At 41.3% G+C, this 24,860-nt stretch overlaps 1 protein-coding gene across 1 annotated transcript in view; it reads left to right on the top strand.

Annotated features, from left to right (window-relative positions):
• The window catches only part of RUNX1T1 (RUNX1 partner transcriptional co-repressor 1), a 136,634-nt gene extending 112,136 nt beyond the window's left edge, over positions 1-24,498 (top strand). The window contains 3 exon segments of the mRNA XM_041768614.1: positions 7,085-7,153; positions 12,147-12,337; positions 23,586-24,498. Of these exon segments, the coding sequence (XP_041624548.1) occupies positions 7,085-7,153; positions 12,147-12,337; positions 23,586-23,861 (536 nt within the window). The 3' untranslated portion in view covers positions 23,862-24,498.
• The last annotated feature ends 362 nt before the right edge of the window (positions 24,499-24,860 follow it).

Here is a 24,860-nt window from a genome sequence, read left to right on the forward strand (position 1 = left end):
GAGTGAGTTATTTTCAGCACACAGAATTAGAGGACATTATATCCTCATCACTGTTGTGTACACATTCTGGTGATACAAATGTATCCATTTCTCTGTAAACTAAAAGAATAAAACTGGTTTTAAAAACTTCTTAGGAGTACACAAATTATATTATTTCTAATGATGCTTAATAAATTCATAGTTGTGGTAATATGAGGTGACTTAGGCCTTAAGCTTCTGTAGATTGTGTTAAAGACTACAAGCATTCCCTTTCTTTGTGTGGACTCTATTTTTCTTTTAACAGTCATGTTAAATAGAACAGACAGTCATTTTCATTAGGGCCACAGAACCCTAGATTGCCTTTTAAGAAACCATCACAACTTGAGAGATAACATGTCAAGAGCCACACAATGTGTGAGTTTAAGCGTCTCGAATGTCGTATCATCGTGTGTCCTTTCCTAGCCTTGAAGCCTGTGAGTTTTGTTCTGTGGGGCTGAGCTGTGGCTCTGAGACAGCCGGTGCTTTGTAATCATGAGCCATACTCATTCACATTAAGTGTTCTCTAAGGTTCTCTCCTAGGTTTTGGAGTTGAGTGTATTGATGTGTAAAGAAAGATTGCCTGATGAGTCTGATTTCTGCCACTGGGAAGTGTGTCATGGGGTGTGTGTGTGTGTGTCTAGATAAGAACTATGACTATGCCTACATCTTTGTGTACACATAGATCTCTGGATCTTACATTACCCCTGTTGCTTTGAGTTCAATTCTCTCAATTCTGCAGCTGCTACAGAGGTCAAATGAGACCTGCAGAGCTTCAGAATAATATTGTAAGAGATATCTTTAGTTCAAAATATTTCCTTGGTTAGCTTGGAGACACTGACAATGTTTAGTCACACACACATTCTGAGCATGTTTGAATTGCATTTGGGAACTGGACAGTGAGAACATAACCTCCATGACCACTCGGTTGTACTTGTTCAGCTTATTCCTGTTCTCACTCTTAAAGTATATCCATAGTGTTAAGTCAGTGTAAGGGATCAGTTAGCATGATTAATCTATTACTAACTGAATCTTCGGTGTTTTCCTTAGATAGTAATTAAATAAAGGCTATTTGGAATAGCCTCTTGAACAGCCTTAAAATTGAGTACACCCTGAGCCCATGATGTCGTTTTTATTCAGAAACAGGTTGGTATCATGAAGGACTCTTCAAAAGATTAGATTTTTCCTTGAGATCCTAAGATTTATATTACTTTTATTCTTATTATTCACTTTCCAAGAAAAACTCCAAATATTCCAGGACTAAAATTAGAAAGCAAAGTTTAAAAGAATTGTCTTATTTTCAAAGTATGGTTTGTTCTTTGTACATTTAAGTTGCATTATGGTGTGAATTTCACTGAAGAAGAGCTGATGGCACCAGAATTGACAGGATCACTGAAGTAGAATTGCTTTTGTACATATACATGGGTAGCTGCTGGTTAGCACTTCAAGTGATTGTTTATCTGGGTCCCTGGCTGCTGCTTTTCTCCTCCTATCTCCATTCCTCTTTTTGTCAGTATGCTGTTCCTATCACTCTCTTGGCTCCCAATATTTCATTTTTTTCAAGCTATCTTCTTTTTACTGCCTGTGTACTATTCTAGAATCCTCCTACAGTTCATCTCGTATCTGTGTGCCTTCCCTCCATGTTTCTCAGGAAGTTCTCTGTACCATTAGAGCTAAAAGAGGTATGATGACCTAATTTTGGAGCCTGAGACATAAATCTCTGAAGTAGGAATGTGTTTTCCCTGTTTTTTTTCTTTCTTTCTTTTTTTTTTTTTTTGTAATGTTTGAATAGCATGATGAGAGTGTATTAAATTCTGAAAATACCTTTGTGTATGTTTTGGTAAGGGTTTACTTCTTGCTAGCAAGAGAAATGTCAGAAAGACGAGTTTGTTTGTTTGTTTGTTTGTTTTAAACGGAAGAAAAAGTCCAGTTGATAAGTCCTAAAAAAAGGCAAGAAAATTCTAAGTTTGGCAAATTAATAGCACCCCTGCCTCAAGTAGATTGATAAGGAAGTTGGTATTTTAAAACTCCTCCGGCCAGCAAGCTTTCTTGTTGTCCTCTATCGTTGAATTATAGAATTTCTCATTACTGTCTAAAACCTTAGGAAATCTAGCCTGAAGGTTAAAAGCACAGATTGTCTGGGCTTGAGCCCCTACTTCCTCTTCTTCCTAGTTTTGTCACCTCTGGCAAGAAACTCTCTGTGCCTCAGTTTCCTTATCTATAAAATGGGAATGGTAATGATATATACTTCATACATATGAAGTTTCTGTAGTCATTGAGTTAACAGATATAAACTCTTTGGGACAGTGCCTGATCCATAGTAGATGTGATCAAAATAATAGCTGTTTTTATTTCTAATACATAATCTCAAAAAGAACTTTAAAGGACAGTGGTACACAAAACCTCCCTGCTTTGCATCCAAGATTATAAAATTAGAGTAGATTCTTAAGGGTTTTTTTTTCATTCTGAAAATACTTCCAAACAGAAATTTTTAGGTGGCTACTTTATTTCACAGGCAGAAAAACTAGAAAAGGGGAATTCTATTTTTTTGTTTTGTTTTTTGTAGTTTTTTAGATTTTATTTATTCATGAGAGACACACAGAGACAGGCAGAGACACAGGCAGAGGGAGAAGCAGGCTCCCTGCGGGGAGTCCCATGTGGGACTCGATCCTGGAATCCCAGGATCACATCCTGAGCCAAAGGCAGACGCTTAACCACTGAGCCACCCAGGCATCCCTGAAAAGGGGAATTCTGAATTAAATGCAGTATACCTGTTGTACCTCTGGGACCATCATTCATAATACCAGGCAATGGAGTAATAGTTTGCTCCCAACCAAAGAAATACATCCTTTCTTACTATCAAATTATGAAAACCACAAACACACTGTTCAGAGTATACTGCATATAAGTTTAGAGTTTTATATTCTTATATTGATTCCTTTAAATCACATCATGAAATTCACTTCAAGACCATTCAGCTGAGCTCCTAAGTGAAGTGCCCACTGTATTTAAGTATATTGGGTTTAAAAAGATGGGCGTATTAGTTAAATATACCCATCTTTTAAAGATGAGAAGAGATGATTGCCTTCTGGAGCACTAGGTGTTTTTATTGTTAAAAACAGAAATCGTAATAACAATTCTAGCTTCTAGGTTTGGTTTGGGCTTCTGAAACATAATATTGAAGTTTCTGAATTATCCTTACAAGTAATAAGCAGCATTTGTAAAGATGAACTCATTTAACTCATCCTTGCTTTCGGTGGCTTTTGTGATATATATTATCATGATCTCAGCCTCATTCTGCTCACTACAGGATGAAGGCCATACCCAGGTGCTGCCAAGCTATGAGCCTTGTTGTCCTGGGTCACATGAGGTCCCATTGGTTCTCCAAAGGCTATCAGCTCATCCCTTCATATTTATTGATGGTGACCCTGGCTGTATCTAGTACCCAGTGGTCTCCATTCTGTTGTAAGTGTAGTGCATCTTCCTTTTCCTACATCATAGATTGCTTTTTCTGTTCCTCCACTTGCTTGTAACAACTCCCGTGCCCTGACCCAGTCTCTGTCTTCATAGATGTGTTCTCTTCTCGAAGCTCCTCCTCTTCTCCTCTCACCCCCAAGCAGTTTGCCTCCCAAAGCAAGCCAGACTCAATTTAGGGCTTTTTCTATAATTTTGCAGTCTTTCGGTAGTTATGTTTCACATTTTAAAGCATCTCCTGTAGGCTTATCTGTCTTTGTTATTACGACTGCATTTTAATACAACTATCCATTTTATAACAACTGATACTTTATAGGTGGCCAAGATTTAATGGTTAAAAATTAGCTTCTTTAAAATCTGGGCCTTAAAAACATAAGGTGTTTTGCATATGTTTGTCTAGAGCAGTCAATATTCTAAATTAAGAACGTCCTAGGAGGGAAGTTGTCTCTTGTAATGTTGAGCGACTTCAGGACTTTTTTGTTGTTGTTTTTTAAAACTCAATATTGCCAATATAGACATTGTTATTGCTGCTACTTCAAGAGAAGAGAAGATAGTACATCTATTAGTCATTTGGTTTTCTGTAGCAATTGTAGTATTCATCAGGGTATCAAAAATAGATTCTGAGGAGTACATCTACTGATCACTCCATTCATTTGGTTGGTAGACCTGATGTTTAGCTAAGACACAGTAACTTAGAACTAGAGAGGATATTGTAAAATGTGTGTGTGTGTGTGTGTGTGTGTGTGTGTGTAAATCTATATATATTCTAAAAATAATTTGCCTTTAGATTCTTCTCTTATTTTGAAAATAAATTCTTCTAGAAAGTAGGATGAGATTATGAAAACTTTTACTTGACTGGCTTTGGTGTTTCTATCAGGTTTCAAGGTCAGATGCAGTGAGTCTATATGTCACTGAGAATTTTAGGGATATATAGTCAACTTGAAATACTGCACAACTTTCCAGTGTGGTATATGGACCCTCACAATCTCTACTGTAAAGCGCCTGGGAAGGTGGGTGCCTGAATAAGCCTTATACATTATCTTTGAGTAAATTTGGGAACTATAAACATTCTTGAGTTTTAAATAAAATTTATAAAAGTATCATGTAAGAAATTTGAGGCCTTTCCAACAGGACTAAGACAGGGAATTACTAACTATGGAAATAACTTTTATACCCAAGTGACATATTCTTAAGGAATAAAAAATTACTGTTGAATAAAAAATATACTGTTGTATATTGCTTAATCCAAATCTCTTGAGAGATATTTTTGCTTGTTTTCTTTTTTCTTTTCTTTTCTTTTCTTTTCTTTTCTTTTTTTCTTTTCTTTTCTTTTCTTTCTTTTCTTTTCCTTTTCTTTTTCTTTTCAAGTTTTCTGCTATGTGGATATAACTGCTGGGAGAAAAGAGAAACTTGAAGGTGCTTTTGTCCACCTTAATTATTGATGAGGAAATAAGTATCCATTCTTACTGGACAGGCTTCTGAATAATAGTAACAGTGATAACAGTAATGAGGGTAATAGCATCTAATGTCTAATGAGAGTTTGGAATGTGCCGTGCCAAGCATGTAATAGGAAGTACTTCTCTCAGTCTCCACAGCAGTGCACTCAGATGTTATACTGGTGTCCCCACTTGCAGATGTGGTGACTGAGACATAGCGAAACTAACTTGCCCAAATGCCACCTGACTAGCAGGTGACAAAGCCAAGATTCAACTTGACTGGCCTCCAGTGATCTCTGTTCTGCTTAGGCAATCTGGGGCAGTAATTAGTTTCTTCCATGCATGGCCTTTGGATAACCTAACGTTACCCTTCCTATTCCCTGTAATAACGATTGGCCACAATAGCTTTTACCAAGCTATTGATCTTTTCTCAATCCAATACATGGAACTTTTTTTTTTTTTTCTACTTTGGAGAAGGCATGATTTTTCAGTTTGTCTTCAGACTTCACATACCTATTCTTATATATAAGTCAAGATCTAGTCCTAAAAAAACTGTCTTTAAAAGCTGCCATAGTTTTTATCTCTGTTTCATTGTGTCATATGGCTAAATGTGAAGTTGATAACACTTTATTTCTTCTGGAAATAGTTTTAGTGGTGTGGAAGGTAATCCTGACAAGTCTAATTAACCACATCACATTTCCTTGAAGTCGTGTGTGCACCAAACAGTTTTATCTAAGCTGTTTTGTGAATGAAAATTACTGAAATGAAGACGCTTTGGTTTTCATCATTTTTCTTATAGAAATCAATGTATGCATGAAAATACCCAATAAGAATGGGTATTTCAAGTCTGTCTGATTATCAAGGAATCATGAAATTATAATGTAAAGTTTTAAAAAATGTGTTTATTTGCAATAATTATAGATCTAAGAAATGTTGCAAAGATAATACAGAGTGTTTCCAGATAACCTTCCTTAATCTATAATAAGCATTTGCTAATTCAGAATAGTTGTGGAAATCTTCAGTTTTAGCCGCTGATAATCTATGTACCGTACAAAGAATCAAAACATTCAGATTTATTTAAGGCATTCAAGTGTAAAATGATATATACTTAGCTAAATAGATCATGCTTTTCTCTGTTTCCCATATTCTGTATTCTGCTATTGACATTTCTTATAAATGTAAGGAAAATTTTAATTCCTTGAAATTTATCCCGGGTTAAATGATTATTTTATTTATAAAAGTTTAAATAATTTTTTCCTGCCCCCAGACCTCTAAATACATAGGCTTTCATTGAAAACTCAGTATGGAAGACTTGCAGTATGTACTTTAACTATGGAAGACTGTGTACACTTTATTTTCTATCATATATGGAAAAATATAAAATGTCATTTCCATGAACATGTTATTTTGGAGGTTAGCATTTCGACATCAACTTTATTATGACCTGTTTTCCCAGACTTTTAAATTTTGACAAGGATAAGCACCTCATTTCATTTTCTGTGAAACCCCATTTTCTGTTTTAGAAAGCATGTACTAATCCTCTTTGTTAACTGAATATCTCTGAATCCATTCTAATGATTCTTTCTTCCTTCCACCCATGTCAAATCCATATGATCCAATTTGTGTGAAAATGTTTAGTGCTCAGCGAGATTTTTAAGAAGTAATTAAGTGTAAGAACTGGTTAGCCATGGAGGGTAAGGCTCGCTATTTATTGAAAGGTGGTGGAAATCAGAGCTATGTGAAAATTATATTAGCTTAAGATTGGCTTTTTTGACTACCAATTTGACTCTTGAAAAGAAAACTACCAAATACAATTTATTTTCTTTAACACAATCAAGTATGCCTATAGAAGCTCCCACAGTGAGAGAGTGTTGGGAGCAGCACTCCCAGACATCATATTGTATAATGCAATCATTGAAGTTGTTTAATTTTGAGCATACAAGGCATTTAGACCGATGACCTTCTGTTTTCCTTGAGCTCTGACGACTGGCCTTGCTATTTGTGTTTCTTTTCTAGAAGCGGAATGCTCAGCCTTTTAAAATTACGTTTTTGTAGAGCAGCCAAGAGACTGGGCATTGCTTGCTTCTACTCTGTGTAATGACATAACATGCTTATGGTGCTTTCTTCTTCTCCCCACCCGCTTTGCATCCTTTTCCTAGATGCGCATCGGGAATTCCTTCACAGGCCTGCTTCTGGATACGTGCCAGAGGAGATCTGGAAGAAAGCTGGTAAGAACTGTTGAAAAACACGAGTCTAGTGTTCTGGCAGCTGTGCGCAGTTGTTCATGCAGCGATGTGAGGAACGACAAGGAGGGCCTTTACTGCTAACAGCAACAAAAACAAAACAGCCCCCCACCACAAACCCAAATTTTAAAGTCCTAATTAATATTCTTCAACCAGGCCTGATTAGAACACGGAATAGTTTTTATTTTAGTAGCATCTGCTAGTGCCACGTAATTGACCGTCTGGCAGTATTTCTGTTTTAAACCCCTGTTTCTCAGGTGGTAACATGGTTTCAGGCTGAAAGCAGGCATAAGAGGTCTCAGCTTGCATGCAGTTTATTCTTAATGAAAAAAACAAAAACAAAAACAAAGATCTAATGCCTTAGAAATTACATTGCGTACATCAGTCTTTGCTCCTGATTTTAAAAAATTGAGATATAATTGACACGTCTCTGGAGTTCTTTTAAAAATCCCAGCAAAACTAGTTGTCTTGTTGAGGCACTCTGAGATTTTATGATTACAATTACAATTTAAAATTGATCTTCTCTGCTAATTAATATTTAGTGGCCCGAGCTAAATTATTTCCTAAGTGAAATGACAAAGTTCCCTCCCGTATACATTATCAGATTTTCGTTAAGAGATACTGCTCTGCATTTTCAGGCTGGTTTAAAGTTCTTGGTGACACACTGACTTCAGAAAGTTCAGATCTGGCAGGATCTTGGTGGAATACCAACACTTAAAAAGTGGAGCTAAAGCCTTGCAAAAGCTGACTCAGGAGAGAAAGCATAAAACCTGTTTCAGGAGTTCAAGTCGACATAACAGACACAAACTGTGGCTTTGAGCTGCTGTAACTCCAACTATTAAAATAGTTTGACTTGAGAAACTGGAAAATGCTGTTTCTGCAAAGGGTCAAATGAGTGTAAGGCTCTAACCCTAATGAAAGAGAAATAGTGAAGGGAAAAGGGTCTCTTTGGGTTGTGATTTGACCCAGCCATGTCTATAGTTCTTTGCAGCTTGGCTGATGCTCTGACCATTTGGCTCTTAGCCAAGTGTTTTTAAAGATTTTCTAATAAATACCTGGTTTTGTAAGAGTGATAAGGAATTTCCAAATCCAATAGTATGCTAGGCCTACTAGCTTGGCCAGAGAACCCGAGGGTTCTCTTGCATGTCCAATATATAAATCAGATAGATTATTCAGCTTAAAGGTGATATAGGTTGCTCAGCTGCATAGTCTTACCAGATTTACAGCATCACCTCTAAGGAGATTTCTTCATGGGCCATGGGCTACTCCCAAGCTGTTAAAATGTGCTGAGTGTCACTTATTTGGAAAAAGAATTGCTCTATCTGCTTTCTGACCACTTTTTCTTCCCCATTCTTAAGCTGTCATTGCAACTTACTCCAAGAAGAGACACAAAGAATTGCCTTTTTGGACAGCAGAAGGGATGACATTTTATGTTGAGGGAGAGAGTCTTTCCTCTGCCTTTCCTTATTTATGTGTATTTAAGTTAAATCCATGATAGTTCATAAAGAAAAAAGTGACAGTAAAGTCTTGTGTAATCCAAATTCCTTTTCCATGCTATTATCTGCTCAAGTCTTTGTTTGACTGCTATTAAGTGCGAGCAGATTTTTCTGAATATACCACCTTTGTTGGAAAGTCAACTTGAATAGCTAGGCACAAAGGAAATCCTACCATAAGTGATAAGCAATTGGAAGCAGATTCAAAACTGCACTATATATTTTCCACTTAATCAGGTTCTTTAAAAATTTGACATGTTGTAATTCTATTGAGTCCACTATTATTTTTCTTCCCTGTTTTTGCAGGTTCCTGAAACTAATTCTGGGAATACTTGACATGGTGGGGGTTGTACAGTAGAAAAAGAGCAATATTTGCTCCTGTTGTATCTGTATGCTCTCTAAGAAAGGTTAAACCTTCTCACACAAATGTCTGGAAAATATTTTTTTAGATGTGCCTATATTCTATCCTAGGTCTTCAATCTAAAATACGACTTGGAAGTGGGGTCGGTTAAATTTCTGTTGTTCTCACAGTGGTATCTGTAATTTGCACAAAAACAGTTTGGGGATGGTTTTCCATGGATGGATGCTAATATTAAGGAGTGTATTAAATCCCCAAAGTACAGGTGACAGTTTCATCTGGAAATCTTGAATAACTGCTTATAATATTTATCTTTATAGGCTTCTTAAAAAGTATTTCTAGTGTTTACAGTGTCAAGGCATCCAGCATGATGAAAACACCAAGGGCAGAATGTGACATCTGCACTCAGCTTGTTACAATTTGAAAGCCTTTTATTCCCCCCAAGATTCTAAAATTTGCCGTGGGCAAAAATTTTTTTTTTAGAAGAAAACCTATAAAGTGTGTATCAAAGTATTATACATTACCTTTGTGGCAAAGATAAGTAAATAAAAGAAAGTTTAAAGCATTTGAAAAATATCAAAGGAGTAGAGCTCTCAAAATTCAGTGTAGTATATAACCAGTGCAGCCTTTGTCACAGAAAACTATAATCGCAAAAAGTATGTCCTGTGCATGAAAGTATATTGTATAATATTTAGCACCGTTGTATGTTGAGATGATTTCAGACTTGCAGAAAAGGTACCAAAAAAGGGGGGGGGTATATAAAAAAATTCCCTTGCTTTAATATCTTTCTTTTCCTCTTTCCTTCCCTCCCTTTTCTTTCTCTGTTATGCATGTTTTTCCCCAACCACTTGAGAGTAAGTTGCAGATGTGATGCCCTTTTACCCTAAACGTTTTAGTGTGTGTTTCCAAAGCATGAGGACATTCTCTTATATAACTACAAGTACCAAAATCAGGACATGAACAGTTTGTAACTCACAGACCCCATGCAAATTCTACATGTTGCGCTATTGAGTATAACAATGTAATAGTGTAACAATACACATTTTTACATATTTTGGATCCTAACAAATGTTGGAGGCTGCATCAGTTTTCCCCTATAATTAGTATTTTTAAAAGCAACAGAAAAAGTAACAGAACACACCATACAGGTATGAAAGAAATGTCTTCATAAAATTGAGGGAAAAAATCTAACGTAAAGATGGTTTGAAATCACAACCAAGTGTTTTCTTCAGTATATTTCTTTTTCAAACGATCGGTGAATGTTTGCAGTTGGTAATAAATATTCAAGCACCTTGCAAATGTCCTACCAACTCTCTTTGCTGATCTGTATATGCCTGTGGGATTAGAATAGGAATGCATAATTTAAATATAAATTGCCTGATTTGCATACACAATTAGTCAAGCTACAGCTTTGATCGTAAGCAAAAATTATTGTCCTGTATTACCACTTAGATAGAATTTTAATTCACCTTGAATATTCAAACTAAATTAGACCCTGGCTGTCTAGTTAGAAGGGCAGTACTTCCCTGGTGCCCCAGGTCGTTTATGATAGGGTAATAAAGGCATCTTTTCACCTCCTGGTGAAGAAAGAGCTCCAAGCTCTGTGCAGTACTCTGTTTCTATCCAGATTTTAAATGGCATATCTTAAAGCAACCAACAAAGGCTTAACATATTTTAGTTAATATTTCCAGTCTGGATCTTTCCCTTATATTTTAGCTCATAAAACCTAGCAGACAGTGATTACAAATGAAAGAACTTCAGAAATAATGTGGCTAAAGTGACAGAGGCTACAAAATTCATGCCAGCTAATTACTAGCGGAGGGCTTTTGATGATCCTCAAGGCCTGGGCTATAGATGTGTGAAATAAACCATAGACATTTAAGGAACCATAGGAGTATTTGCATCTCTTACATTTTTAATCTACAGTAAAACATTTTTTTTTATTAGGAATCTATGTTTTTAATTAAACAGAACATTTAATTAAGGTGCTTTTTAAGTGGGTGAAACAATTAAGTGCAAACACTTGAATGAAACATGTCATAATTAGTTTTAATAGAGTGTTAATTGGTACTAGGTTTGCCAAGTTAATAATTACTGCTTATTAAATTTTCAATTAATCATTGTCATTTTGCTTTGAATAAAGATGAAAATTAGATAAACTAATTTAGGGGGAGGATATTTTCCCTTGTTAATTAGAACAGTTAATTTTTTTAAATGGAAATTACTTGTTTTAGTTGTCAATCTCATATTGTACATTAGTCAAATCTCTGCACCCTTCCCACAGCCAAAAATAAAGAGCTAATTTGACACCTTGCAGGTTTGTGGGCAGGCCTGATTGTTTTGGCGTCTGGTACGATTCAATTACGTTTGTCTCGTGCAACAGTTGGTTATGCGAAGCTGTGTATTATTTGATTGAGTAGTTGGGCAACAACTGAAAATGAGAAAATTATCTTTAAAGAACCCTAATGCTTAGGGCATATACCCTGTAAGAGCATATTTCCGCATGACTCTGGAGATGACTTAGGAAAAAGAAAAGCCAGATCATCTGTTTTGTCCCAGATTTTCGTTAGCGGTCTACATTGACACAATTGCCATAGGAATTATCTTTCACTCTTGTGCTGTTTCACCAGCAAAATGTCCGTTAGCACTTACATATGTGTATGTGTAAAATCCATTCCCCTCATCTTTGTTTCTAAAGCTCAACTCATGCCATCCCTGTGTGCACAGTAACCTATAGCACTGTGGCAAACCACCACCTTAACGTGTCTGAATTATCCAGGCAGGTTTCTTGTGGCTTTTGTCCTTCATCTACTTGAGTCGGGTCTCATAATCTTTTCTGGAGGCCCTAGTTTGGTAGAAAAGTTGTAGTGATGCTACAGTAGTTTAAAAAGCTATTCCCCGACATGTAAGTTAAAGGGAAAAAAAAAATAATAAAAAGCTCACCCTTTGTTTTCTGAAATGAATCTCAGAAAGCTGCTGGCTTTTTAGAGAGCCACGAGAAGGGCCCTTGATTGGGCTGTGAGTCACACTGGTTCCCTAGAGTTCTTGTGGGGCCGCCCTCAGGGGCCAAGGGTCTGCGCTAATGGGGGCGTGTTTTCTTGTCCCGTGCGGTCCGGTTGGCGCGCAGAGGAGGCGGTCAACGAGGTGAAGCGCCAGGCGATGACCGAGCTGCAGAAGGCCGTGTCCGAGGCGGAGCGGAAGGCACACGACATGATCACCACCGAGCGCGCCAAGATGGAGCGCACTGTGGCCGAGGCCAAGCGGCAGGCGGCAGAGGACGCGCTGGCCGTCATCAACCAGCAGGAGGATTCAAGCGAGGTGAGGTGCCGGAGGGGGGCTCCCAGGGCAGGCCGGCTGTCGCCACGAACAACACGGCTGGCTTTGGAGGCTGGGAGGTCACCAGTCAAAACGGGTGTCGGACTGAAGGGCCACTAGTCTTTGCGGGGGGGGTGAAGGGGGGGTGCTGGGGGGGGGCAGTGCATGCGGAACCCATCAAGGGCTCAGTCAGGTGTTGTCTATTCAAGACCTGAAAGAGAAGCTTTGTCAAGAGAGGTGGTTGGTGTACCTGGCGGATCGCAGAATGAAGGGAGGTTCTTCCAACCTCTTAGCGCCGTCGAGCCACTCGAAAGTCGGCTGGGTGCTGTTTGGTCCCCGGAGTCAGGGTTTCATGGAGCCGTCCACGCCTGCGTGCTCTCCAGCACCCCCCCCCCCCCCCCGCCACGCGGGTTGGGCCTGTCGCCCAGGCTGTGGCAGTTTGGCATTTGTGAGAAATGCTCTGCCACAGGCATGTTCTCCACCTTGTCTGTATAACCACTGGGCCGCCTTCTCCTAGCCTCACATCGTGGCCCCAGGTAGCAGCGTCCGGCATTAACTTGAGTGTATGAAAACACACGCACGTAGCCCACGGGGCTCAAGCATCTGGGAAGGAACGAAAACACGGGACCTAACAGTGCTTTTTAAAATGCTCCGCATTAATTAATGCGGCACCACGATTCTCTTCTCTCCCACCCCTTGGTGGCTTCAGATAAAGGATGGTGGTGCGCCAGTCACACCGAGCTCAGCCAGCAAGGGCGTCAACTGATAAATCCAGGGCCTACTACAACACATACCTATAATTTGTGAGGGAGAGTCAGAATTTAATTTGGACCAGGCTTCTCTGTAGATGAAAGACCCTGCGGGAATCACTCGATGCCCAGAGTTTCTATTTAATGTGTAACAGATGAATAACATGGGGACAAAAGGAATTGATTTTCAACATTTGAAAGTTTCTGAGGAAAAGAGGGACAAAGGGAAGTTTATCTACTCTTTAACTGCTGACTTTTCCATTGTCGAATTAAGCTAGACATAAATTCGATTTTATTGGCATCTTGTGGCTAAGATATTTAAGGACCTTGTTTTGGGTTTGTTTTTTTTTTTTAATTTCTATTAATATCCTTTGGAGAGAATTTGTCCCGCTCCATTTAAGTTAGTAATACCGTGAAGCACAGTAGTTGCCTTCACTAAAACATTATCACTTACCCCAGAACACTTTAGGGCTGTTATGTATGGTTAAGGGTATTTTGTAGGCCACTGAATTCTAAAGATGAATTTTCAGAAGAAATTAAGAACTAAGACTCTGTATTTGGCAAGTAGTATGCTCTATTCCTTCAGCAGCTAAAAGCTTTGTACCTTTATTCCTAAAATCTACCCAGAAAAAAAAAAAATACATGATCTTGACATGAGTATTTAGCATTATAGAAATAAGGATCGTTAAGGTCATTTTTGGATACAGATAATCTGAAAGGCAACTTAAGTCTGACGTCTTACTTTCATTCTCTTTAAACGGCAGTACCTTTTTTTAAGACTTAAGAGTCAGGGTAGGGGGCTTCATCCCTCCAGGAATTGAGTTTCTTTTCTTCTAAAGCAACATGAACGTTTTCCTGGGAATAGGAGAGCAAAATGTGGAGGAGAGATTTCCCTGGAATGAAGCTGAGACTCCTCTAGACTTGAACAGAAGTCTACACACACATACTATAAAAGTGGTTTGACTGAGGACTCAGCAGAGAAGTTAATCCATTAGCCTGAAATTAATGTTGCTACTTCTCCTGAGGAGTGATGATGTCTGTGAATAGTCTGAGTGCCTGGTGGTCATTTTAGTCAGCCCTCTCTTTTGCCCAAAGTCACAGGTAAATACTTGTTATCCCCACCCCCCTCAGGAATGCTTTACTTTTAATTTAGGAGTGGGGACAAAACTTTGAATCCAACGTATTCTTTTTTTTTGCTCTGCTCTTGCCTCTCCCTGAGGAAAATACACCTTTTCATAGAAATGACCTGATAAAAGCCACCCCTGCAGTGATGCTTGCAAGTCACCTCAAGTCTGGAAAGCTCCCTGGGCCCCTCAGGGACAGAGCCAGAACAACTTTGGCTTCCTTGGGCTAGGGTATAGCCTCCTATTCCAGCCTTCACTGGTTGGCCCCAGAGCAGGCCTCTCATGGGCCAGCACTGCTTGACCCAGCTGATTTGCAGAGAAGAGAGTCCAGGTGCTTCTCAGAACTCCCTTCTGTTTCAGGAGGTTTTCTTAAATTTTAGCCACTGGCCCCAAATAAGCACATAGTGTTGTGCTTTAGAAATTTGATGAATTGTTCTTTGTTTTCCTCAGAATACTACACATGAAGTCTGTCTCTGTCTGCCATGGTAATTGGTTTAAAAAAAAAAAAAAGACATATTCTCATTAAATGTAGGAACCATTGATTTAAAAAAACTCTACTAAGAAATTAATGGGCATTCGTTAAAAAAAAAAAAAAAAAAAAAAAATGTCATGTTTGTGACCTGCCCAGGGCAATTGGTTATTCAATACATGTAACTCTAAATTACTCACATCAATGCATTCATTTATTCTTTCCTTAACAAAGTTTTGAGCTTTTATTCCACGTTGGGGTCCGTGCTAGGCACTGAAGGTACCTCTGCGTTCATGTGGAGGAGGCAGATCACTAAAGTAGAAGAGTCTTAACAGGTTTTGTGTGAAAGCTTCCAGAAATTACGTTTCATTTCATCTTATAGTAAAGAATAATCGAGAACCAGTCAGCACCTTCTCTCCATCTCCCTCCACCCCCATTGCTTCATCACTGTTTCCTCGGGTGGGGGGGCAGGGCATGTCATTGCCTCTGTGCAGGAAGAAGAGAAGAGGTGGGAAAAGAAGCTTTGAGAACAGGAGGGCTCTGTGGCTGGTGAGTGGATTGGAAGGATCACTCGGGCTGCAGTGCAGGGAGAGATGGGAGGAAACTAAAAGGAAGGAGCAATCTGTTTCAGGAGACAGATGGGGATGAGGATGGTGGATAGTGGCGCTGGGAGTGGAGGAGATTGTGTATGTTGGCTGGGAACCCATGAGAGAAAATGGGCAGGATTTCATGACTCATTGGCTGTCAAGGAAGAAGAAGGCCAGAAGAGGAGTTTGGGATGCAGACATCAGGTGATCTTACTTGAAAACATCTTCAGAAATTCGCTGGCTTGGATCTTCCCAGGGTGTGTTTTTCCTTCAGTTGCAGGGGTGGGTGGTAGGTAGAAGAGATCACCTTCATTTTTTGTGCATAAACAACACAAGTTAAAAATTTTAAGAAACTCAGATCAGTTTCTGAATCCAGCTAGACAGACGGCCCCTGTGAGTCGGAAGGGGTAAATAGCCCAAAGTCTGACATAGTATTGTGAAAATCAGGATAGAAGTACATAAAAGTGGGGTGCAGGGCGACCATGCCTCCCAATTTGAAGGACCCAATCCTGGCTTCCGCCTGTTGTCCCACGTAATTACTAAGTGGTCTCTCTTATTCTCAAGTGTTCTTGGTTTGTATAATAAATTATGTGGTCACACCACTTAAAGGCTGTGTTTGGGCGATTCGATGGTCATCTTTTGCTAGCAAAGCTCAGAGACAGGTGCATGGGGCAGAGAGAATCCAAAGGGAGGACCTGCATTCTAGCTCCAGCTCAGTTACTGTATCAGGCATCCTGGAGCGAATCCTCTCACTCCTGCCAGCCTTCATTTCTTCTTACGAATGCGATGTTGCTTCCTTACCTCACGGGGTGGTTTAGTAGAAATTTTCTGTTTTTTTTTTTTTTTGGCACATAATGTTTAGCAGAGTTCTTTTATGCCCACAGTTTAATTCAGATGTTTTGAAAGCTGTAATGCAAGGCATCATTATCTGCTCATTTCCACAGTCCCCCATCACAGAACACACTAAACCTTTCTGGCTGAAATAAGTTTTTTTTTCCCCCTTTTCTCCCTCAGTTCGAAGCCGCCTCCTATTATAGACACATCTCTAAGCTAGATCTCATGGTCTAGATAATCTGAATCTATAGAAAGACATATGTAGATGATATAAATTTAGAAAAACATTATTCTCCCCTTCGTAGGGAGTTCGAGAAGGAATCTGAGCTTCAGCATCAGAAGACCCCATCTCTAGACTGAGATTCTTCTGAGCTGATGCCCGTGAATACTTCTATGATTTCACACATGGCAGGTGTATCTAATGCCCATTCTGCTTAGGAAAACCAGTGGTTCTGAAGAGTAGGCTGTGAAGAATGGAGAAATTCTAGAAGGAGGAAACAAGAGTTGAAAATACTGCAAGAGGAAAGTGTAGAATCAGGAATGAATGAATAGACACAAGTATTTTTGGGGGGGGGGTGGGGGGAACGCACGTGATTTATTATCCAGATGGGGACTCTTCTCAGAGTAGCAGGGGGTGCTTTGGCCAGGGCGGGCTAGTCCTACCCACCAGGCTGTCCATGCCCAAGCCCGCTGTCAGCATGGTTATTGAGAGTGGCAGGAGTTTGGTTTGGTCTGAGGGAGAGACAGGCAGACCAAAGGTGAGTGTTTAACTCTGTACCAGATGTCACAGAAGCTGCAGCATGTATTTCCTGTGCTCTAGCACATTTACTCCTCTGTGAGTCCAGGTAGTGTAGACGCTGCCCTTGTCCTCATCTTGCAGCCCAGAAAAGCTGAGTCTTGGGAGGTGGAGCCTTTGCTCAGGGCCTCAGCCCAGATGGCCTGTTTCTCAGGCTGCCTTCTGAAGAGTCACATGGCAGTAGGGGAATCCCCCCCCCCCGCCCACTCCAATTGCCTATTAGTGTATCTGTTTCTTCATTGGACTTCCTTCAGATTATTCCTACCTAGTTCTCTAACTTTACTTGGGTTTATAGCCTCATAATTGTTAGTATAGTAGTATTGGGTGTGGGGCGGACATCCAAGCGGTATAATGCTTTCTGGGGGCTCCTGGAGGGGGGGCTCAGTCGGGTTAAGCATCTGCCTTTGGCTCAGGTCATGGTCTTGGGGCCTGGGAATATCCGGCTCCCCATCATCGGGCAGGGGGCAGTCTGTTCTCCCTCGCCTTCTGCCCCTCCCTAAGCTCATGCTCACTCTCTCAAATAAATAAAATATTAAAAAATATATATTTTCTGTGCTTTCTCTCTCTCTCCCTCTCTCTCTTTTATAGTGTATTAACTTATCGCACCTAGAATATACTGCCAGCATTAGCGTAAAAAAAAAAAGAAAGATATTTGCCACATCTGGCCACCGTAAACTTTTTAAAAAAATTTTTTCATATTAATGCTTGGTTCCCATACATGTATTTTTTTTTCCCGACGAACATGGGCAGATTGGATCCGTTTCCAGAGAACCTGCTATGATTCTTCTTTGAGATCCATGATCTGTTCTAGCTTAGGGGATTGAAGCGAATGATTGGAAGTGGACATAGAATGAAGAATAAATAATTCTATTCTAATAGCTTTGAATTTTAAGCCACCAAACTGATATCCCCCCTAAGGTTAAAATGGCCATTATTTGTCATTCCTATATAGGTACAGAACTGCACAGTCTATATTAGAGTTAGACAGTTCTGTTGCACTTGAAGAGAAACACTGATTAAAACCTTTAAACTTTATATTCCCAGACCTGACCGTGTGGGCGAGCCACTCTGAGGTTTATCTTCTTTACTCCTCCTAGAATTAATGGAACCACCCCCAGCGGACTCTGTGCAGTATGTCCCAAACCATAGAAACTCCACCTGAGCAGACCCTGTAGAATTAGTTACCACACAGTTACAGCCCCAGAGTCTCAACATTCTGGTTCCTATAGGCACCCCATGATCCCCTCAGACCCATCGATCCCCACAACAATTTGGAGCACTCAGACCATCAGCTGTGATGCTCTAGGTTACAATGCAATTTTTGTTGTTGTTGTTGTTGTTGTTGCTATCTCATTAGAAGGTCAACTCTTTGCATCCAGAGATACTCACTGCATAGTGGTTGGAGACCTGGACCTGGAATGAACTAGAGTGACACACCTCTTGGAGCTTTGGTTTTTTTCCTGTCTGTAACAGTAGAGTAAGGTTCATGTGACTCAACTCGTAAGGTTGTTGAGAGATGCAGATGAGTAGAAGTGTTTTATAACCAAGTCCCCTTCTGAGAGGGCAATGGATCTATGTAGGAGAGAGAAGTGCAAAGCCAGGTAAGAAGCTATTCTACAAGGGAGGGCAAGGAAGGAACTTGGGTGGTCACCATGAGCTTGGGAAATTGGGAAGAGAGATTGTGGCGGCGAGATATGGGGGTTTGGCACCAACTCATTGCCGGGGCCAAAGATAGGGGAGTCTCGAAGAAGATGATGAAGGCCCGAATGTGAGTGTTGCCAGCAGCTGAATGAAGCACATCAGAGGGCTGGGTTTGGGGGAGCGCTGACCCGGGAGATAGGAGCATCCTGCTGGCTGCAGTTCCAGAACCAACCGTTGAAAGTAGCTCAGGAATGAAACAAGGGCTGGAGAAACAGGTTGGAGTGTCATTTTCTTGCAGCCGAGACTTGCAACCATGAGGGGGGATGAGGGAGAGTGTGGGAAGAAGGTTCTCTTTATGCCAGCTTCTCGCTCTTGCCAGGGATTTAGAGGGAAATGGACAAATGGGGGGGAGGGGGAGGTGGCAGCATCAGAAACAGAATTGGAGCATCTCAAGCCAAAAGTTAGAGGGCATTTGGACAAGGGGGATGGAGAGAGGAGGCAGGGGGAGATGGTCAGTCGAAGCAAATCCTTAGATGACCTGAGGACCGTGAGGGCACAGAAAAAGTACAGGGGAAAGGAACCACTGTGTTTTCTCTGCAGCTGTCACTGCCTTTCGGGGGTGGCCTGGACCTGCAGGGATGGAGAGGGTCTTGCTTTCTTCCAGCCAAGGCCAGGAGGGGTTACGTGGTGCCGTCCTCCTCAGGACCTCTGCCCACCAGGCCCTGTGCCCGGCCGAAGCTCCATCCCGAAGTGCCTCGTGCGCTTCTGTGCCACAGGTACTGTGGCTCCGAGGGCTTCAGTACCCTGGCCCGTGGCTCTCAGGCCGCTACGTGATGTGGATGAAGTGAAACCCGAGGCAGACTAACTGAAGCCGCTCCGAATAGAAGCCGTGTCCACTGCACCCCGTGGTGCCTTGTGTGCAGCGCTCCAGCTTCCCGTGCTGACTTCGGTCTGCTTTCAGGGGTGCAGCACCCCTCTAACCTCATTCCTGCTGAAATAGGCTCGAAGCAGTATCTGAAGTGGACAGAGTGCAGCCCAAAGGCCTGAGTGAATCAAACCTTGGCCGTGTGGTTCTCTAGCTGTGTGATTTGAGACAATTCATTTATTGTAAAAGTTACTCATTCTTTGGACCTCAGTGTCCTAAGCTGCAAAATGCATTTTGAAAGTGGTTTTCAACTCTGTGCAGCTCAATGCCAGTGTAAGATGTGATCGTACCGGGAATTTAAGGCCATGTGTCGTAGAGTTCTTTACATCTTGGGAATTTTCATCATGATCATTCTGCTTTATTCATTGAGCATCATGTGCATGCAAGAAGTTTTCTGGAGAATTGTAGGTGCATGTAGGAGAAAATGGTTTGTTTCTTGGAAAAGGAAATTTCCAACAGTAAGAACCAGAAAGGATACTATTTTCCAGGTAGGGCTACAAAAGACCATTCTCAGGGTCTCTAAGATAGGAAAAAGGGAACAATTTTGTTCTTAAGGATGAAGAGAATTGCCAGCAGGAAACCAAGTAGCGGTGGTCTTTGACTCATGGCTTTGGCATTCCAAAGCTTTGGTTCCTCATTTTCCTTTCTAGCTGTAGTATTAGCACATTTAGCAAAAGGGAGGGTTGTATCCAGCCTCATATTCTTCATCTGAGTCACAGCTTAACTTTGGTCAATGGCTGACTCCCATTTCTCAGATCAGGGGAAAATACCCTCTATGCCAAAAAGGGAATAATCATAGCACAAGTAAGGGAAGACTATAAAGTGCCACGAATGTTGAGAATGAAATTTGCTACGATAGGGTATTCTTGAGGCTTTTACAGGTTAACGGCAATTCAGTTGCCAGCAGCGTTCTTTAGAGGACTGAGAGGGAAGCTCGGTTATAGGAAGGATGGAAGGAAGAAGGAAGGAAGGAAAGAAAGAAAGAAAGGAAGAAAGAAAGGAATTGAAGGAGGAAATGAAAGAAACCAATGAACAACTATCAGGAAATACTAGGCTGACTATAAAAAACATAAATTGAACACTGTAAAGTTAGATCAAACTATTGCTGATACACCCCTGGGTATGATGCACAATTTGCACTTTCCACCTTTGTGAACAGCAGAAAGCTTAGAAATTTCAAACGGTCCAAGTTAGGGTTCTCACGAGACTCTGCACATCCCACTGTCCCCAGAAGTGTGACTGTTGAGAGGCTGAGTGTCCCCGGTCAGGCCTCAGTCTTGTCAGTACAGAGGAGCCAACAGGAAATTCAGTAGAGCCACCCCAGAGAAATGTATTAATAAAGATTGCTTTGTCTGTTTTCTAATGAGCTTTTAAAAAGGAATATACACTTTGGAGGGGTTTCCTTTTGTTAATGGACCACTTGCGCCAAAGTTCCCCTGCACATTCATTGCAGTGCAGTGTGAAGAGCAGTAAAAATCTGTAGCATCCCCCCGCCCCAGTTCATTTGAATTGCTCTTTGTTGTACTTTCCTACAGCTGAAGGTGGGTTTTTCCCCCGGGGGTGGGTGGTAAATAAGTGGAATCGAACAACTTGGGACTGGGACTAGAGGTGAAGCGAGCCAGAGCTCTTGAATCCTGGGTCAGAACCCGGTGGAGCTAGGCAAGAAAGCTCAATTCCCAACAGCTTCATGATCCAAAACATCTGTTTCGCTATTTGGCTTAATTCCACTTTTTTATTTATAAAATTGTTCCCATCTTTGAAAACACTTTAAAAAATAAAGAAGTTCCCCGTTCCGTCCCTTCTTTCCACCCCCCAGCACATGCATTTGTAATTACCTGGTTTAGTCTGTGTGTTTAATCAGCTTAAATTGAGAAGGTTTTGCCTACATCTGATTTCAATCTGAAGTGCTGGGCAGTTACCACCCTTGTGTCTGCCAAGCTGTGCCTCTGCCAGAAACAGGATAAGACTCACACCAGGCTATTTCCTAAAGAAGCCACTTGACTCAGATTAGATGTTTAATTTCCTTAAAATATTGTTTTCGATCCAGGTCTCTGTTCTCTAATTGGGATTTTCTGATATAATTTAGGAATTTTGCTTATTTGCTGAGTTCCAGGATCCAGCTGGCATTATTCTAACTGCCTAAACCTCAGGGAAGTAAACTTCATTGTGGGCGCCGAGCACCCTACCTCACTCCTCTGAAGGACGGGCCAGGCTCACGTTATTCATGGCTTCGTGGGGCCATTCGATACACAATGAGATTGGACTGATTTTGACGAAGAAGGGGGCTTCTAAGTTATGGTAGAGGCCTCTGATCCAGAGGTACACAGCCCTTGAGATATTTAACTGGATAAATTAAGTCAAAGTAGGAAGGAAAATTTAACTTTAATTCTATTTTTATTTATGACATCACCGTATAAACCAAGTTTCTAAATTGCCTCAGCTATGTCCACTTAAAACACCTCCAATCCAGAGTTCTGGAGTTTGGAGGCTCCTAGCACTTGGAAAGCCTGTAGGAGCCCCTTTATTTGTTCTCAAAATTAGATTGACGGCTACAAATCCCTTTGCATACCTTGGACGTTGTAAAACCATACACACCAGGATGATGGACTGATACTCTACTGGGGTGTGTTTGGTGGGTTTATGAGCCTGCCCTAGGCCATCCAACCAGCATGCTGGACGCAAAACCAATGCAGGCAGCGCAGCAGGGAGATGTTTAATACCCACATACATCGGGGCCTTTGAAAAGGTGTTACTTAATCGTGACACAACCACATACCAGTCAGCTGAGTTGGAGTAACCATAATAGTGGCAAAAGTTTGTCTTGCAAGAAAATAATGAAAAAGCAAGGAAGATGAAAAAATATATATATATATTGGTGGCGCCATGGTAAACTCACTTGGTAGAGCACTTCATGTCAGGAATGGTTTTGTCAGAGGAACTGGGCACGTGTGAAGTTGGCTTCCGGAGGTCCCACCGGTTCCTGGAAGGGCTCCCACGGGCACTCCCCCTCCTCGGTTCCCTAACATCTCTCCCACGCCCATGCGTTTTTGTCTCTGGCATGTCTGTGCTTGGATTCATGATGTGTTTATCTCAAAATTTAGATCTTAGAGGTTGCCTCACTTCAGCTTTTCTCATCTCTTGTAAAGCAGCTCGGGAGCTTGGCATGGGACTCACCAGTTGTGAGTTTCCTCTCCTTTTCTAAGCACTCAGAGTTGCTGAAGTGGGAGAAAAATTTTTTTAATTTTTAAAAATTAAAACAAACAAACAAACAAAAAACAAGTTTCAGAGGAACCCCAGCAGCTGGGAAGCATTGTAGAGAAATAGAACCATTGTTTCCTCAGTTGTATTTCCGGCTTTCAGAGTCAAATTAGGTATAGACCGATGGAGTCATTTCATGGGTGTTCATTGAGCACCTACTTTATAGCAAGTGCTGCTCTGGGTGCGTGCTGTGTATGGGAGAAAAACCAAGGAGCCTGCCCTCTGGGTTGCTGAAGTGAAGGAGATGGTTGTCAGCTTGTCCTCCCACGAGGTTGTCAGGTCCACCGATTGCCGGGCTGCAATGGGAAGGGCTGACCCATGCCGAGGTTCGGGTGCTGTGCCTCAGTCTCCTTGGTCTGTCCCAGAGCAGGGAATACAGTCCTCTATCTCCTGCGTCATGTTTCTTGACTCTGATAGACAGTTCTCAGAGTCACTCTTGTCCTTTCTGTTGGCATCTAGAGGCAAGGCGCTTCTGCCGGGAAGGGCGTCTTTGCACCTGACCTCAGTGGCGTTGGTGTTAGAAGGAGACAACGCATAGACACGGCCATCGTTAGCATGGGCAAACGGAGACCCGGATGTGAAGATAGCCAGACCTGAAAGGAAGGGATTTTATAGTAAAACCAGAAAGGAGCTCCCACCGGTCTGTTGGATGTAATAGGTGTTGGTGGAAAAAAGTTGGGGCAATCGCAGCACGACACACGTCGTCTGTGTGTTTTAGGATGCACCCATCCACATGGCCCTGCCTCCCACCTGCTTGCCAGAAAGTTCTTGAGCGTGGAGGGGGCAGTGTCGCCTGCATCAGCCGTCAACCAAGGTGGGGGCATTCATTGAGGATTTAACTGATTCTGCTTGCTTCTGCCCTCTGCAGAGTTGCTGGAACTGCGGCCGCAAAGCGAGCGAGACGTGCAGCGGCTGTAACACGGCCCGGTACTGTGGCTCATTTTGCCAGCACAAGGACTGGGAGAAGCACCACCACATCTGCGGCCAGACCCTGCAGGCCCAGCAGCAGGGGGACACGCCCGCTGTCAGCTCCTCCGTCACGCCCAACAGCGGGGCCGGCAGCCCCATGGACACACCACCAGCAGCCACCCCGAGGTCGACCACCCCGGGGACCCCCTCCACCATAGAGACAACCCCTCGCTAGACAGGAACTCAGAACTGTCAGAGGAAAAGACGACACAACCAACACGAAACCAACTCCTCATCCTCAGATGCTCAAAGTTGTTGTTTTTTTTTTTTTGTTTGTTTCTAGATGAACTATCCTATTTCAGTCCTTCAGCAAGAGAGAACCCAACTGTATCTTGAGGCAGTAGTCACACAGAGGGCCAGTAACGGGTCGTAATGACTTATTTGTGGATAACAAAGATATCTTTTCCTTAGAGAACTGAAAAGAGAGCAGAGAATATAACATGAAAATGATAGATTTGACCTCCTCCCTGTTATTTTCCAGTAGCTGGGATTTTAAACTAGGTGACCTCATTAACCGATGCTTTACCAAACAGCAAACCAAGAGATTGCTAATTGCTGTTGAAAGCAAAAATGCTAATATTAAAAGTCACAATGTTCTTTATATACAATAATGGAAAAAAAAAAAAAAAGAGGAAAACCCTCAAGGGCATGAGCATTGGCTACAGCGGTAGACATTTTAACAAGAAGATGAATAGCGTCCGTGGGTTGCTAACTGAACTTTGAAGACCCGCTACAGAACGCGCAGATGTGTAGCATATTGAAAGGAGACACAGATGTTCGTTTTTTTTTTTTTTCCTGTTTCTGAAAAGAAATAATAATATCCAGGTCAACAGAATGAAAAAATGAAAGATGATTTGCAGTGGGATGTATGAATACAGCAGCAAGAAAAAAAAATGCCATAGTACAAAAGGCTCCTTTATATATATATATATATATATATATATATATATATATATATATATATATATATACACACACACACATATATATGTATATATATATGCGTGCACACACACACATTTATATATATACATGCACGCACACACACACACACGCACACACACAGAGAAGTAAGAGACTCAGCCTGCAGTTAATTAGCATTCTGGCAGCTTTGACATCAGCCAGCTGCCCTAAATAACCCTTCATCGTTTCTTCACTTTTCCAAGGTTCCACA

Source organism: Vulpes lagopus, chromosome 9, assembly GCF_018345385.1.
Source record: "Vulpes lagopus strain Blue_001 chromosome 9, ASM1834538v1, whole genome shotgun sequence".
NCBI classification, from domain to species: domain Eukaryota; kingdom Metazoa; phylum Chordata; class Mammalia; order Carnivora; family Canidae; genus Vulpes; species Vulpes lagopus.